The following is a 17,195-nucleotide window of genomic DNA, read 5'->3' as shown; positions in this document are numbered from 1 at the left end:
ATGTGTATGTATATATGTGTGTGTGTGTGTTCCCGCTTTATCCCCATACATTTGTCTCCACTTGCACTGTTAGAAACCGTCATTTATTGAGGAAATGTATATTTGCAGCACAGTATCTTTGAGAAAGAGGCACATCAGGAAATGTGAGGTGCTAGTTACCCATTTCTGGAACTGGCATTCATGATCACTTAAATAACGGGTCTTAGTTGTATATTACACAATGGTGTGAAGAGTCCCTTTAAGTTTTAACTATTCATTTCAAAGAATGAGCAATGGGTGCATTTGAAAGATTTTTGTACAATTTCTCCACTTGGTGGTGCTGTGAGCTTGTAGGCTTGGTCTTTTTACAAACTCCAAAATTACAGTTTTTTCACATCAGGTATTAAATTAAACTTCTATGGAATTCTACTGTCACTTTCAGTGTTATACCTCACTATTAACTGAGATATTGCATATTCAAAGTTTAACAGGAGTCTACAACATACATTAGTTTAAAGTTACAGTATCAGTTTTCATTTACTCTTCATACTCTCTCAGCTCTTCATATTAGCAGCCTTGCAGCTGATGCTGAAGCACAGTTAGTGAGGAATGCATAACTGTTAAATACAGATACAGCAATCTGTGTGTCTATCGCTATTCTAAGGAAGCAGCAATGACTATGGTGGCAGAGTGGTGAACATTTCACTGTTGTGGTGTTAAGATCTCCAGCATTGAGATAAACTGAATCCAAAACATGAAGATGTGATGTGTTGTGACTGCTGGATGTTAAACTGGCACTGGACCCAAAATTAAAGCTCCCAAACAGATGGTTTAACTAACTCAGAGTAGAGGTTAAATGTTTCAATAAAACCTGCAGATTATCAAAATAAAGACTGGAATTCGCTAAAGTATTAAGAAAAGTCATTGTAAACCAAAGAGAAGCCTGAGTTAAATGCAGAATCCCTTATGATGTAATTAAGACATTATATGAAATGTTGGTCAGAGATATAAGTCACAACTGGTCCTGTTTGTGATTGTATGATCAGTTCTACTCCGGCTTCCGCTGCAGCTTATTCTTCTTTGGCTCAAAGAAGTTTTCAATGATGGCATCGACCAAGTCATCCAGTTCCTTCTTCAGGTGCGTCACATCACTGTTACAGAGCCAGAGAGTGTCAGAGAAGAAAACAAAAAGACATAATGAAGTAACAATGTTAAAATAACTGGGGTTTCCTTTTAAAGTTAAGACAGTTGTCAGTGCGGGAAGCTGGCCTGATCTCAGTGGTGACGTACCTGTTACCAGGGGCAGCACAGAGTTCAGTGTAGTATTTGATTTTTGGCTCGGTGCCGCTGGTCCTCATAGTGGCCACGCCCCCGTTAGAGAAGCTAAACGTGATCATCTGACTGGAACTGGAGGTGGGAAGAACCTGCGGACAAGAGGAGAGAGCAATGGATGGACAGAAAGAATTACAACAAAACATAAGAGGAACTTTTGTTAAGACAAAAAATGATTTGACAAAAAATTAACACACACACGTTTGCATACGATACAAAAAAGTGGGTTTTATGTCTAATTAATTTTTTTATATTTTTAACACTACTGAAGTAAGCTGGAAATGGAAGTTTAATTGCATGTCTCCATATATAGTATCAATGCAATTAAATAACCCCAAAACAGTCAGAGTAGAAGTTCAGTTATGAAAGTGGTCTATGGAAAGTTATTTAACAATTCTACAACTTACTATTAAATCCAAAATATTTACAATTTCTTATATGTATAATTACGTATAAGTATAATTTCGTAATTTCAGGTCCCAGCATGAGTAGGTCCAGGGACTTTAGCTGTAGTCATACCCTCTCTTTCTTCCTGTTTCCTATCTCTATCTTCACTATCAACTGTCTAATAAAGGCAAAGAGAGCCCACAAAACACTTAAGTCTGTGTGTCCTTACAGCCTTTTTATCAGGTTGGTTGCTGTCGTAGCCGGTGGTCAAATCTCGTACAGCAGAGATGGAGAATCGCCCACATTTGGTTGGGTATGAGTCCTTCTCACCACTGTAGTTACGCAGGCGCTCAAAGAGACTGCGGATCACATCCTGGTCATGGCAGATGAAGTAAGAGTTCTTACTGATGTGGTAGCCATACCTGAGAATGGAGGAGTAGAGAGAGATGAACACTCTACATCCAAAATTAGCTCTTGATCATCTGAAAAATGTGACGCATAATTTAATAGAATAACAGTTTTAATAAAAGTCAAATTTAATGTAGAACAATGGAAAAGTGTTAAATGAGAACTTAATTATGACCAAAATGTATGAATTTCTGTTCAAATTAGAATAATTAATACTGTTGATGTGAGATTCAAAGGCAGATGAGTACAGTGATTTATATGCAGGTGTGAGTGTGTGTGTCTTACTCTTCAAAGATGGTAGTGAGTTGCTGAGAAAGGCTTGTTTTTTTAGTGGCCAGATAAGAAATCATCTCTCCTGCTATGGCTGCAGCGCTCACCCCGTCCTTGTCCAATACAGAGGGACTACACATATACCCTGCAACATAAACACACACACACACACACACACTTATGCTTGGTATGTTTAAACCTCCAGCTGCTCAAGTCACTTGCCTCTCTTGACAAGAGTGTGCGCAAAGGCATGCCATTCCAATTACAGCATCATAATCATGTTATATGGGAATGCTCTGAACTATGTGATGTTGTATGTGTGTGTTAGACTGAACATCTGTCATATTAACCCCAGACGACCTTTAACCCTGCATGGTGTTTGACTGCAGGCACAGCTCAAAAACTTCAAACAACCAAGACCAAGGTCCTCAGTTGACCAACAACATACAACGTGGTTAGAAAACAGTGTAAACACACTTCTGCTACATGTATTATCAATCTGATGAAGGAGGCTACAAAGAAGTAGTTTCTGAAGAAGTTGAACAGAGCTGCCTTTAGCTCTGGAGAAAAGATTGTTCTACAAAAGGTTATACTGGTTACACTGGTTACATTGACTGGATCCATGACTCCTTGTGTGATTCATTCTATACAGGTAATGCTACTGTTTGAAGATACAATGGAGTGTTTGAAGAACAGAGACAGTTGTTTCAACCATCCCAGTTATTCTGTTGGCAGTGAGATTGTAAATTACTGAGTATGAAAAAAAACTACATGTAAGCTCAGATATGGAGGTGGTGCAGTGTCAAGTATTATGTGATGTACTGTTAGGATAGTTTCAATGATGAGTTTATAGGGACAGGAAAAATAATAAATAAAAAACAAACTGAGTTTTATTTGTATTATTATAAATGCATTACTATTTTTGTTTTGTTTTTTGTTTGTTTTGTTGTGTTGTCTAGTTTTTGTCATGTTTCCTCCATTTGAATGTGCACATTATGGGATATGTTCTTTGTCTCTTTCTATGTACCTTATGTCTCTACCTCTGGGTGTGTCAAAAAATAAAAAAACAAACAAAAAGAAACCTCAACAAATTCATCTCAATCTTTTGATAAAAAAGAAATAATTTTAGTGTTGATTACACTCATTCTCACAATAATGAACTATGATCTAGTGGGGATAAAGCATGTTTTATGTTTTGTTGGCAGAGATATTAAGAGAGACTACAGAAGAAACTGCATATTTTCTATAAAGACATTTTACTATTCTACAGTACATATTCTAATTAAAAAACGTATTTAAATAAAATGGTTTTATTAAAAACAAAATGTTGTATGTAAAGTTTTTTATACAATATATTTTTTGTGCAGCTTGAAGATTTGCTATCTTATTTAATTGGTTGTCCCAATAATATCATAATAAGAAAACTTTAATACTATGACTTTTTCATATAAGCCTAGAGCAAACCCAGAATTTACTACCATGCCGACTCTTCTCAGCCTGTTGACCCACATCAAGCAAGATTTCTTAATGCTATCAGCTCAGTTTAGATCTTGTGAGCTGGCAAAAGAAATTTGTTAACACTCAAATAGTAAGTTTTCCTTTACGTCACCTGATCACAGATAAATTTATATCACATGAATACAGATCGAATTAACTTCCTCAGAACAGCTTCACTATGATCCTACACATGGACAACATAAACTCATGTGTTTGTGTTTGTGTGTGTGTATGTATACCTATGGCCTCCTCAAACGCAAACAGAACAGTCTTGCCCTGGTCCAAAAGGTCTCTGGCTCTGTTCCCCATCCACTTGAACCCTGTCAGTGTTTCCTACACAAACATAAGGTAAAAGAATTAAGATAAAAAATGTTGAAGCAACAGTACAAATAAGTGTGCATTTAATCGTATCACCATCGGCCACATTATTCCCTGCTCTCTTAAAATTAGTATAATTGGAAGTATTTTATGAACCATCTTTGCAAGAGAACCTCATATCTTCTTTCAGCAGATCAGTTTAGCTCTGCCTCTTCAGTAAAAGAACAAAAGAACATTAAAGTATTTTTGGCTGAAAAATCAGTAATTATATTTTTTTATGCAGGTAACACTGTACATTTGAGTTTTAAGGATTTTCTTTTGCATTTTGCTTTTATTTGACAGTCAAGAGTGTCGAGAGAGAAAACTTGGGTAGAGAGTGTGATACGACATGCATCCAACCTAATGGTGGTTATGTGTAATGTGGTGTGATGTTGCGGTTATGTAGTAAGCGTCTTTACCATTTGGCTACCCAGGTAACCCGTGCATTTGAGTTTTAATATTTGTCTATTTAGTATGTTTTGTGTTTTATGCCTTGCTGCACCCAAGCTTCACTTTTGTAACAAACTACAGTCTTCAACTTGATCGTGTTACCTCAAAGTGGAAGCCTTCCTTGAGGGCAATGGCGCGCAGTATCTTGGAAGAGACGGTGCTTGACAGCATGTAGAGGTTTTTCACAGCAGCAGCGTCATAGTTCTGCTGTTTCCAGCAGTGTAACATCCACCAGCCCAGCAACGCTCCCAGCTCATTACCACTGAACACTCGCCACTGTCCACTGACAGAGAGAAAGAGAAATAGACAGAGGTTATGGAAGTTTGAGTGCACAAACAAATATAACCAGAATGCTATTTAACATGATTATAAATCACCACTCTGTGATGTTTAAAGCAATCTCACATTTCCAAGAACAACTCATGAAAATTCCTTTGCAAATGAGGGTGAAATTCTTTCACTGTGGTGCACAAAAAAAAAAACCCACACCTCTCCTGTTTCTCAGCGATGGCCAGTCGATCAGCATCTGGGTCGTTCGCCAACACCGCAGTGGCCCCCTCCCTCTCTGCAAGGGCAAACGACAGTGTCTGCAACACACACACACACACACACACACACACACACACACACACACACACACACACACACACACACACACACACACACACACACACACACACACAATACCTTCAACAATCACACGGCATCTATTGTAGACTGGCTGCATGTTTGTGTGTATGTTCAGTGCGTACCAGGACTCCCTCTCCCTCCTCAGGATTGGGATATTTAACGGTGGGGAATTCAGGGTCTGGATCTTTCTGCTCCTCTACAGCAAGAGGAGGGTGAAGGTCAAAGGCCTTGAAAGCTGACTGGACAAATGCGTGGCCAACACCATGCACAGATGTATGCACGATTTTCACCTCTGAACTCTTGTTTATCTCCCTGTGGAGAATGAAGCCCGGGTCAAAACATTGTTTCTGTTTATCTTTCTATCTACATTTAAACTCTGTAGTGTTGCATGTATGTCCTTGTATGGCCTAAAGCTACATTACAGAACACAGTTTTTTTAATCTAGTTTTACAGCATGCTTTACTCAGCCCTCAGGCATTTCAAATGGTGCATGCTGCTCAGCAGGTCATTAATCTGTGGAGCACCTGTGATGACAGTGTTTCTGGATGGCTTTGAAGTATTGTGTGTGGATGTCCTGATACGGGTCTTTGAGCAAGGGGCTCTTCAGGGCCTCCTCTGTGTTCCAGGACTCAGGCCAAGGCTCCAGGTTCTCCTCTATGGCCTTGGCGATACCTTTGTCATGAGGGGACACAATCTGGGCACCGTTCTCCCAGTACACCTGAGACAGAGACAGAGCAAAAAAAGAAAGACTCTGAAAAGATCTAATGAATCAAACAAGCAAATCAACTCAAAGTTTATAGAGAAGGTCAAAGCAAACATATAACCTGTCAGTCAGATCAGGCTGTGGAGCACTATTAGTTTAATTTTTAAAAACCTTCAGACAAGAATCAGGGCTAGAGTCTGGAATATTTTGCCAAAAAAGAAGGAAAATGATAAGTAGTAGTAAAATGTGTTACCTTGTACCCATTGTCCTGTTTGGGGTTGTGAGAGGCAGTCACCATGATACCAGCACACAGACCAAGGTGGGAAACTGTGAAAGGCTGCAGGAAGAAGGATACACACTCAAAGATCATAGCATACTACCTATAAAATATATTGAGAGCATACAGAAAATAAAACAAATACACAAGTTGATATAACATCAAAACTGATGAGCCTTGTAGTTTGTGGCTGTGGACAAAAAATAAGTTACTCTTAAAAAATGTGATTGTCACAGGGCAAAGTAAAGCGATACGAAATTTTAAAGGTGAACAGGTGTTTGCGACATGAACTCTAATGATCCTGGCATAAAGATTAAATCTTTGACTGGTGTATTCATGTGCAGTATAGACACAAGGTCAGATGAGTGGTCCCCCCTTCAAAGGTCCTGAACCAAGTACCACTCAGTCAATCATATGTGTATTATGCAACATGTAGTATACTAGGGGCAAGTGTGCTTTTTGAATGGAATTTGCCCTGTAGCTTCTGTCCCACTGTCACCTGCTCCACCAGCTGACATGACAGCACACACACTGACTTATTTCAAGAATTGACCCTCCAAATGTAATATTAAGCATGTTTAAAGTGTAATCATAAGCAATTAAATGAAACTTCCATTTTAAGGCCTTGTAAGTTTAACTGTTGCAATGTCCCAAAAAAACAAAAACAAATGAGGAAATAACAGAAGTTCAAGTGGTTACCACAAAGGGTGTGGGCGTGATGTCAGAGAAGAGGTGGACAGGCACTCCTCGGCTGATGAATACGGCTGCAGCCAGGCTGGCGAATCTCTTGCTGCTGCCCCCGCTGGGAGGGTGGGCCCGAGCGTCATACCCAATTACCACCCCTCGTTCCTTAAGGGTCTCAAAACTCTCCTCCAGGTAGTGACAGAAACCCTGTAATGGAGGGAATGATGAGAGTGAAGTGGGGGAATGAGTTCAGAGAAAAGGAGGTGGTTAAAATGCTGTGAAAGATACTTAAAGGGAAAGTTTGGTATAAAATAGTACCCTATTTCCCCATCTTTTTGTGTCTAAGTGACTAAAGGGGACAACAATTTTTGAAACTGGTCCAGTATTGAGCGAGAGCGCTGTAACCAGCAGCCGCAAAACAGGCTGTGATGTAATCTGACTGGCAATAGCTCCCCATCAATGAAAGTGCTTGTTTTTGCCACTGACAGGATCAGATTGTTATTATAAGTATCTGACAACATTATGGAAAGGACCATACAGAAAAATAAAATGTTTTTCTTAACCTTTCACTTGATCTCGTCCGTTTGTTATTGTGTCTAACGAAGTCTCACTCAAGGAGGAGTCTCATTCTGAAATCTTGTGAGATTTGAGTTGTCGAAATCAGCTAAATATTCAGCCATGACTTTGAAAATCTTTTAGATAACACTAAGCTACACTTTCTCTACTCCGACACAACAAGCTCCTCCTGGCACTCCTCTCTCCAACTCTGTCATGGATGAATATTCAGCTGATAAAAAATAAAAACAAGCACTTTGGATGTACATTGATGGGGCACTATTGCCCCAAAGGATTACATTGCAGCCCCTTGCACCAATGGCAGCTGAAGTGCTTTCGCTCAATACTGGACCAATTTTAAATAAGTGTTGTCCCCATTAGTCACTAATACACAAAAAGATGGGAAAATAGGGTCCAGGCTGAAAAACACCGAAGTTTCCCTTTAACAACAACAGGAAGCCAGTGAGAAAAGTGGCTACATTAAGATCCTACAATGATGGTAACAAGGTGACGGCATGTAAGCTATGCAGTCAACCACGAGAGACTGGAGTGTCTTGACTGCTTCAAACAGAAGAGAACAAGATAATGTGTATGTCTGGCTTTACATGTGACCCAATATATAACACTTGTGTTTTTAGTAGTTTATCTATTAACCAACCTGTGTGGTCTGGATGATAGTGAGGTCATTCATACAGGATATGCCGGGGCCCATGGCTGCCCTCAGACCTGCTGTACCAAACTCCATCCTGGAAGAGAAACTTTTCTTCAGAGCCTCCACTGCTCCGTCCTTCACCAGATCCTGCACCATGGACACTGTCTTTGGGTTCTAGGGAGGAAACACACACCCACATATGCATTTTGTAATACACACAAATAAATCTAACGATGTTTACTGTAATGTAGAGTTCATAGATTTTTCCTTAGAGATTATTCAGAAACATAATTTCTAATATGTCTTTTAAAAAGCTATTTTATTTTGTTGCTTTTAAGTTCTTAGTTCTGTTCCATTTGGTTTGTTTTTGTCTTGTATGATATAAGTGTTCAATAAATTTCAATAATTATTGTTTGTGGCTTCAGATTCAGATTTAGGCTGCAATTAACTTAATTATTTTTTACCGATGATTCAGTTAATCTTAAATCTATAAAATGTAATTTTTCGCAGTTTTACTTAAAAATAATGACAAAATTAATGATTAATCAATTAATTTTTTCTGCTCTTATTCAGATTATGCACAGTGTAGAGGAAACGTTTACAGATAATACTTGTTCTTCTGACTTTGATGCAAATTACTTTCTGTACAGTTTCAACACTGGTATCCTTATCAACTATAGTTGTATTTTGTTGTGAATACATGAAGAGTCAATTTTCTAAATGAAGCAAAAACATCACAAAAGAATCAGTTTGGTTACAAATAGCATTCATAAAATACAGTAAGTGGCTCCATATGACACTTCACGATGAAATGGGCCACTCAGGGTCACCGAGGAAGCCTCCCTAACACAATTATCTTAAGACTAATGAATCTAGGCCCCTTTTCCAACGTGACCTGATTGGTGGCATCCCATGTCTCTTTAAGGCCATGAATGACTCTGTTTGTGTTGGTTAGATGGCCAGACACAGTCTTCTTACACATGTGTGTCTGTGCACTTTAGCGTCGTGTGACCGAGCCTTTTCTCTGTGAAATTACTGATCATCAGTTTATCTGTCTGTATGGTGGAAGTATATTGTGCTTTTGATGAGGACAGCAGAAAGTGAAAGGAAATGTGGCACACAAAGCTTTCATATTTGTTTAATGCATTTGCAGCACAGTTTCCTGGAAATAACTGTGATTTTGTAGCGAAAATAGCAAAATAGCACCTTTCTTGAAAGAACTGCTACATTTAAAGTCAAGCAAATATTTATTCATTTCTCATTTATTATTGAAAACTTTTGTTCTTTGTGTAAGTTGACATGTTTTCTTGCCTGTGGACAAATTCCACATTTGTGCATGTCAAGTTGACCTGCTGTGCTCTGAATAACAGACTCTCTCGAGGTTTTCCTCGCTGTAATCATTCCTCCTGTTCATACTGGCTATTAAAAGATCCCTTTCAAATGTGCTTTCAATGTAAGTGAAGGGGGACAAAATCCACAGTGTGTCCACAGTCATTTGCTGCAAAAATGCATTTAAAAGTTTATCTGTAGCTTATATAATGGTTCAGCAGTGTGAGTTAGTCATATCAAATGGATATCTGCCCCATTTACAGTCTTTTTAGAAATTTCAATTTCCCTTGAAAATTGTGTTTCCTCGGACAGTGTTTCCCTGTTGAGCTGTGGTGGAAGTATAGTATAGTATAAAAGACTGTAACGTTGAAAGATATCTACGTGATTTGACTAATTTGGACTACTGAAGCTTCATATTAGCTTCAGATAAACTTTTAAATACATTCTTGCACAGAAGGAGACTTGTGGATTTTGGCCTCCATCACTTACATTGTAAGTGCGTTATGAAGGGATCTTCTAATGGTCAGTATGAACAGGAGGAATAATTATAAAAATGAAAGTTCATTTAGGCACTTATTTAAAATTATGAACACACCCTTTAATTGAACATTGTCTCTTTACAGGAAACGTTTTTGAAATGATCTTGAAATTGAGGTTTTCTGGATTTTAGGGAAATATGGAAAATACAATGATCGTTTACCTCAAATGCCATTAGCAGTGACAGTTAGGGGTGTTTTAACTGCTGTAGCTAAGTCCTATTGTTATAAACACTTAGATTGTATTTTAATAACCACTAGTGGTCACGGATTGATAAAGACTATTTTCTATAACGTCAGGTAATATTTCCTGCTTTTATCTAACTGCCGCACATGAAGCTAGCTCGCTATCTGTCAGCTTACCTTGTCATACTGCAGCCACTGCTTGACAGCCTGGTCCAGCTTGGTGTCACCGGTTTCCATTTCTCTTCTTATCCCGAGTCCAGTTCCTTGTCTCTGGTCACACGAGGTGAATACACTCACCCTGAAAGCCGTTTCCTACATAAAACGGAACACGGAGCTGTGGATGTGAACGTTTGGCTGTCAATGACGTGGGGCGGGGCAACGTAATGCGTCACGTGTTTCTCATCTGTTGCCTTCAGGGGTCGCCGCAAATGTGGTAATAACTAATCTTGGGGGCTTCACTGACGGTTTCTACAAGTAGAGAAAGCGACTGAGAAATAGTGGAAATCTTTTATTGTTCTTCGAAAAGTGACAAAAGTAAGTAACAGCAAGTTTGCGGATGATTTTTACTATGGTGCTAGTGGTAGATAGCCTACGTGCAAGATCACCTTACACGTAGTGATGAAAAGTTGTACATTTACATATTTTTGATGTACTTCAACCTCTCTCTCTCTCTCTCTCTCTCTCTCTCTCTCTCTCTCGATTTTCAATTTTAAGATACTGCATACTTCTGAAATATTATACTTAAAAAAACATGCTACAACTGTACATTTACTTGACAGCTGTAGCCACTTTGCAGATTAAGATATGCAAAGATTTTTCATACAAAATTATGTCTATAAAATATGACGCTTTTCATAATTTAAACTCAGTGGTGGAAAGTAACGAAGTACATTTACAAATACTGTACTTGAGTACAATCTTGAGGTTTGCACTTTACTCGAGTATTTACATTTTTTGCTTCTTTATACTTCCACTCCACTACAGCTTTAGTTACTTTTCAGATGAAGATTTGACACAATGAATAATATAACAAGCTTTTAAAATACAAAATCTTTAACAATGTTAGAAGATGAATCCAGTGGTTTCCAACCTTTTTGGCTTTTGACGCCTTACAAGAAGTAGTGAGCAGTCGGGGTCACATTTCAGATGTCTATGAGTTGTTAACAGCTCCACCAAATAGTGATTTTTCCCTCTAAACTTCTCAAGGTTTCAAGGTGTATAATAATCTAATGATGTCATATATAATAATATATCAGTCAGAGGGACCAAACCACTACTTTTACTGTAATACTTTACATGTTGCACCTAATATTTATGCACTTTTACTTACGTGGGATTTTTCATGCAGGACTTTTACTTGTTATTGAGTATTTTCACATTGTTGTGATGGTAATTTTACTTAAGTAACAGATCTGAATACTTCTTCCACCACTGTTTAAACTACTCAACATGTACTTTACATGTACATTAAAAACACACTGCCAGCTACAGCATGCAGAAGCTGAACATTAATGCATCCAAATAATCCACTCTGAAAGGGCCCATTCTGCATAATGATTGTTTTCTCTCAAAACTTTATGTAAATTGTGCTGATAATACTTTTGTACTTTAACTTAACTTACTTAACTTGCTGTATTTAAAGCTGTGAATACAGGGCTTCTACTTGTGAAGGAGCATTTCCACACTTGTATTGCTTCTCATACTTTAGTAAAATGAAAAATTCTTTCTCCCCCAACCCAATGAAATGACCATATTGGGATAATTATGTCGCAGAGCATTTAGGCCAACATGCAGTTAACTGTATTTTAAATTTTACATATTCAATGCATGTGTTTTCAAAATTATTTGTGGCCTACTGCTGTATGTTTGTGCCCACAGATGAACAAACATGAGGTGTACCCTAGTAAACCAGAGACAGTCCCATGCTGTGATTAGTCCTTTACACACTGAACTTTAACCTGTAACACCAGTGTTCCTGGACAGTGGAAGGAAAACTGACTTAGTTTCCTAACAAGATTAGGTGGCCTCTGAGTTTTTTAAAAAATAATAATGGCATTCATCAGCACAACAACATCAACACGTTGGATCAACTGTGTTCTTCATTTTTTTCAGGTCACATTTATGAAGTAACTAATCAGCAAGACAGCTCACTCGTGGGAGCATTACTTCATCTTCTCTCTCACCTTGAGTAATGAAAGACAGCAATGAATATCAATAACGCTGCAAAATATTCCTGGAGCCTACAGATGATGCACTTGAAAGATGACTAATATTCACGTTGCTTACAACCATACAGGTTTCTCATCAGGTGGAAAAAAGGACATTTAGTGAGTGGAACCAAATGATTTTAATGTACCATCTGCATAAATTATACAACACAGAAAGCAATGTAAATTTCTTGTTGAAATGTTAAAAGTTATCCAGGATACAAATGCAAACGATTTTAAGATAAAGCACACAAACTGATGCCACTGATTTCTCTTCCTGAATCACAGAACTAATAACAAGTGAGACGGAGCAGATTCAAGTTTTATTTTCCTCGGGGGAGACTTCAGGTAACTTGTATTCATGTTGTCAAGGTTATCAGACTATGTACAGCTGAGTTTAGTGGATGGTTAAAACATTACTGTCAGGGCTGCATGCTGTCTGGACACACAAGAACCTTCAGATTTGCATCAAGCATGTATAATGGAGGTATTTACAGTATATTCACATATTTAAATTAAATTTAAATTAGTAAGTGTTGCAGTTCTAAATGGAAAAAAATGATCATATTCCAAGTATTTTTTTTAAAACGCACTCCTCTTTGGTTCCAACAGCAAACAGCAGCAACAACTTTAAAATGTGTTCAGGCACTAGGAGATTCTCCTACTGTACTTCAAAGAGCCGGGTCTGTAGTGACTAATGTGAGGAGATAAATTATAAATGATAAATGACAATTATAAGCTTATTTCATCCACTGCTTTTTAAATAATTAACTGTAAACATTGTAGGTTATAGTAAGAAAACAGTTTCTTTAAGCTCAGTAGCAACGCGAGTCATCTTGTTGTTTAAATGAGATCGTTTAGCACTGTGGAAATTACTGAATAGTCTTAAAAATAATAAAACTAACCTGACTATATGAACTGTTACTTCACCTGTCACTCAAAACATATCAAGGGAAACCTGTGAAGATGTCATGAAGAGATGCCTCTGTGTGAATATGGATCAGCTTTACTGTATGAAACAATATGAACGTCCTGAGACGACAACATGTTTAACACGTCCCTGTCGTGAAAACAAAAATACTCTGGTCATAAAGTTTGCAGCCCTGACAGCCCCTGACACCCACACGTCACACAAACTGATGCTATCTGTTGCGTTTCCTTTGTTTTATAATAAACAGGTTCTCATCAGTTGGGTACATCGGTGCAGCACGTTTTTTTTTGCTAGCCAACATGCGGGCAGCAGCTTTCCTCTTCTTTCTGTTTTCTCCTTCTGGTTTCTTTGACCCCGACCCCTGCATCGCCCCAGTTACAGTCCAGCACAGACCGTCTGGTCTGCTATCTCCGTGTCCCTCTGGAGGAACTTTCTTCGATTTCTTCATCCTCCTTCTCTTATTCTTCTTCTCTGTGTTCTCTCCTCTGCCTCCCCCTCTGGGAAAGTCATCCGCTTCATCCAAAATTAGTTTAGCTTTTGGGAGCTGGTCTCTCGAGGTCGGAACCGGTCTCTTGGGTTTCCACGGTTTCCCTGCACCCGTGCTTTCCTGCTGTTTGTACTTATTGTGCTCATTTGTTTTAGATTTCACAGCAGTAAAGTCATTGTGGTCAGTAAAAAAGATGTGGCTGGGGCTGGGTTTGTAGTTGTTGGGGGTTTGATGAGGTGTATGGTTAGGTTGGTGGTTGTTTTTGTGATGGCTGGTTTTCTGTTTCTTCTTCGGCGGTCCTGGAGTGAGAGGGGCCTGAGAGCTGGCAGGGAGAAAGCCATTTTTCTTCAGGTCTGGGGAAAACAGAAGCAAATACTTTAATGATTTATTTTGTCTTTTGTCTCTCATGCAGGATATTGCTATGGCACTGTGAGCCAGAGGTCAATATTCAACCCAAGTCAGGAAATGTTACAACCCTGCAAATTGCAACATCAAAGATGCTGACTCATAAAACCATATTCAGTCGTAAAGAACACAGGATTTAAGCTTACACACTCAGTGTGTCTAAGCTTTGCTGTAGTATAATTAAATTGGTGCAATCCTGACATATTGCCTTATGTTCTTCATGTTTTATTTAGATTACTTATTGACCGTACGTATGTTTGAATTAATTCATCTTAACAGTAAAAATGATGGATCATGAGTCAACTTTTTGACTATAACCAAAAGGAAAATGTATTCTTTTGTTTTACTATTGTACCAAAGCATGACCCCAAAACCAGCTCATGTTCTTTATCTAACTTTGAATTCAGTGACTTTTAGAACCCACACTGCTAGAAGACCACCGTTTAAAGAGAAGTGATGATGAAAAGACAAACATGTGTGACCTACCTTTAACCTTAATCTTTATCCTGTGTTGTCTGCGGTTGATGTCCTCCACGGTGTCATAATGGTTGATGAATGGGGTGCTGGGATACGTTCCATTAAACATTCTGTGTCGTGTACACGCCTGAAGAAAATACATATATACAGAATTTACATGAAAACACAAGAAATATCATTGATGCGTGGCATCATATTGATGAAAATGTGGACAGAAAAATTAACCACATACACAGAGGTTGAGGATTTTTCGCCATTCCAGACACAAATTCTGTTGAGTGTTTCATGCTTTTCTGAACAACACCAAAGCAGCTAACTTCATCATTTAACCAATTTCAAGGTTCAAATCAGACCAAATATTTGGATGTGAAACATGTTGTTCCCTCCAAAAAGCTCTCTTATCTCCTGCAGAAATAAATAACTTCTAGAGTACAAACAGTGGTGAGAACTGAACTTACTCAACAGTTCGTCCTGCACTCTACCAACAACCCACAGAAGAAATCTTTTCACTTGCGCATGAGTAAAATAACTTCTAATCTATTTCATACTTTGAACAGCTCCTGCTCATATTTTCTGCCATCATTCTGGACTTTATTTTAGTCCAGAGGCCGGATAGATTAAAATAAAATTAAAAAATAAAAGCTACTTACATGGCCAAAGTGACCTTTCTTGGAGCAGTTGTAGCAGTAGGCGGGGGTTCGACCCTGGTCCTCTCCCCGCTGCTTCACTGGAGGACCTGTCTTAGTCTAAATACAGACAGACAAAATTAAAAGAGACTGTTACTAGAAAACCAAACACGTTAAAATTCAGAATCTCTTTCTCTATGAAACCGTCTAAACCTGCAGGATACAATGAAACGTGGTGGTTTAATCTTCTACTTCTCTCCCATCATTCCCATGCTCTCTATTGATACGGGCTGCTGTGTATTGTACGGTGAATATGGGTGCTGATATAAACTGGTGATTACTGGAGCTATAGTTAGAGGCCTGTAATGACCCTGTATGATAAGTAACCGTGTGTGTGCGTGTGTTTGTGTTAGTGTTAGTGTGTGTGTGTGTGTGTGTATATGGGACACGGGGTCCCGTCCCCTATGGGCCAGTGTTCTGAAAGCCTTCCATGCTCCAGCGCCCACAGCAAATATACACTGATAAAGAGAGAGAGAGGAGACAAAGGCACAGTGCATTTACTGCTAATGTTACACACACACACACACACCTAATGCCATTCTCTGAAACACACACAACTGCACACACCTTCACACACATCTAAGGTGCCCCCCTCCTTCCTCTCTCCCCCCCCGATTCTGAGATTACAAATGATTTGCGCCCCACGTCATTTCTTAAACATAGCTTAGCTAACCTCCCTCCTTTTCTTCTCATCTCCCTTCCTCCTGGTTCCCTCTCTCCTCCGTACACACCCCTCCATCCCCCACATCTACCCCTCACACTTGTTTTTTTTTCCCCCTCTCTCTCCCTCTTTTCCGCTTGAGTAGTTTTGCGGCAGAAAGGATGAATGCTATTAGAGCGTCCCGTCATTATCGGGTCAGGCCGGCCGGGCCCATCTCCATCACAAAGGCCAGGAGATCACAGACCTTTTGCGAGTGTGCGCGCGCACACGCACGCACGCACGCACGCACGCACGCACGCACGCACGCACACACACACACACACACACACACACACACACACACACCACACACGCACCCTAAGGAGATCACAGTCCCTGTCTCAAGCCACCCCCCGCCCCCCAACCTCTACCCTTCCTGCCCCTCTTCCCATTCATCTTTCATGTAAATTGGCTGTAGGTCTCCCTCTGTCTCTCCCTCCTTGACCTTGGGCTCGTGTTATCTCAACATACTCTGATCCAGCACATAAGACAGAATGAATGAAAGCACGGGAGAGAGAAAAAAAAAAAGAAGAAGAAGAAATGAAATCCCCTCCTATTCTTCCATCAACCTGTGATAGTTGTCTGAAACCTGGCGTGAATGTGCGTCTGCATGCGTGTGCGTGAGGAGGTGTCTGCCTCATACAATATTAATTAACTGGATGAACCTTCATCCCTCTCTCATTCCTGCTCCGTTTCCATCTCGCGCCTCCTATCGGGAATCTAAATAGCTAAAAGAGTGAGGGCCTGAGGGATCATATCAGTTTGGTGTCTCTTTCTTTTCTTTCTCTCTCAGGGGTTTGGAAAGCAGTCCTAGAGTGTCTGGCTGTGCAGTGAAAGTCAATTCTGCATAGTTGTAGACAGTTTGAGACACCAGTCATCATGTGTGAGGAATTTGCTTCAGCTCAGCATTAAACGTGACACATGTTTCTTTGTTTAATGTCATTCAAATCCAATCTACTAATTCTGATTCACTTAGTGTAGCAGGAAAAGACTCAACAGGTACTTGCTAAGGTCACACATCAACACGAACACTAATTGGATAAATATGGTGACTGTTCCGGAAAGGTCAC

The 17,195-nt window shown here is 39.3% G+C and overlaps 2 protein-coding genes across 5 annotated transcripts in view; both read right to left on the bottom strand.

The window, feature by feature from the left end:
• Positions 1 to 64: 64 nt before the first annotated feature.
• On the bottom strand, positions 65 to 10,616 carry pgm2 (phosphoglucomutase 2). Its single transcript, XM_044346819.1, has 13 exons — positions 10,410 to 10,616; positions 8,188 to 8,355; positions 6,990 to 7,181; positions 6,267 to 6,350; positions 5,835 to 6,028; positions 5,433 to 5,622; positions 5,170 to 5,267; positions 4,783 to 4,963; positions 4,113 to 4,206; positions 2,392 to 2,521; positions 1,928 to 2,120; positions 1,270 to 1,403; positions 65 to 1,130 (listed from the first exon to the last, which is right to left on the bottom strand). The coding sequence occupies exons 1-13, from the start codon at positions 10,467 to 10,469 to the stop codon at positions 1,028 to 1,030; spliced, it is 1,821 nt and encodes a 606-aa protein (XP_044202754.1). The 5' UTR covers positions 10,470 to 10,616; the 3' UTR covers positions 65 to 1,027.
• Positions 10,617 to 12,555: 1,939 nt separating this feature from the next.
• The window catches only part of zcchc7 (zinc finger, CCHC domain containing 7), a 52,132-nt gene continuing 47,492 nt past the window's right edge, over positions 12,556 to 17,195 (bottom strand). For all 4 annotated transcript variants that reach the window (XM_044346817.1, XM_044346816.1, XM_044346815.1 and 1 more), the window contains 3 exons: positions 15,390 to 15,485; positions 14,749 to 14,866; positions 12,556 to 14,210 (listed from right to left, as the gene is read on the bottom strand). In XM_044346817.1, coding sequence (XP_044202752.1) covers positions 13,582 to 14,210; positions 14,749 to 14,866; positions 15,390 to 15,485 — 843 coding nt within the window. In that variant the 3' untranslated portion in view covers positions 12,556 to 13,581. The remainder of the gene's footprint in view (positions 14,211 to 14,748; positions 14,867 to 15,389; positions 15,486 to 17,195) is intronic.

Source organism: Thunnus albacares, chromosome 3 (assembly GCF_914725855.1).
Source record: "Thunnus albacares chromosome 3, fThuAlb1.1, whole genome shotgun sequence".
Taxonomy (NCBI): domain Eukaryota; kingdom Metazoa; phylum Chordata; class Actinopteri; order Scombriformes; family Scombridae; genus Thunnus; species Thunnus albacares.
The sequence above is the reverse complement of the archived record's forward strand: the minus strand, read 5'-3'. Positions and strand labels throughout refer to the sequence as shown.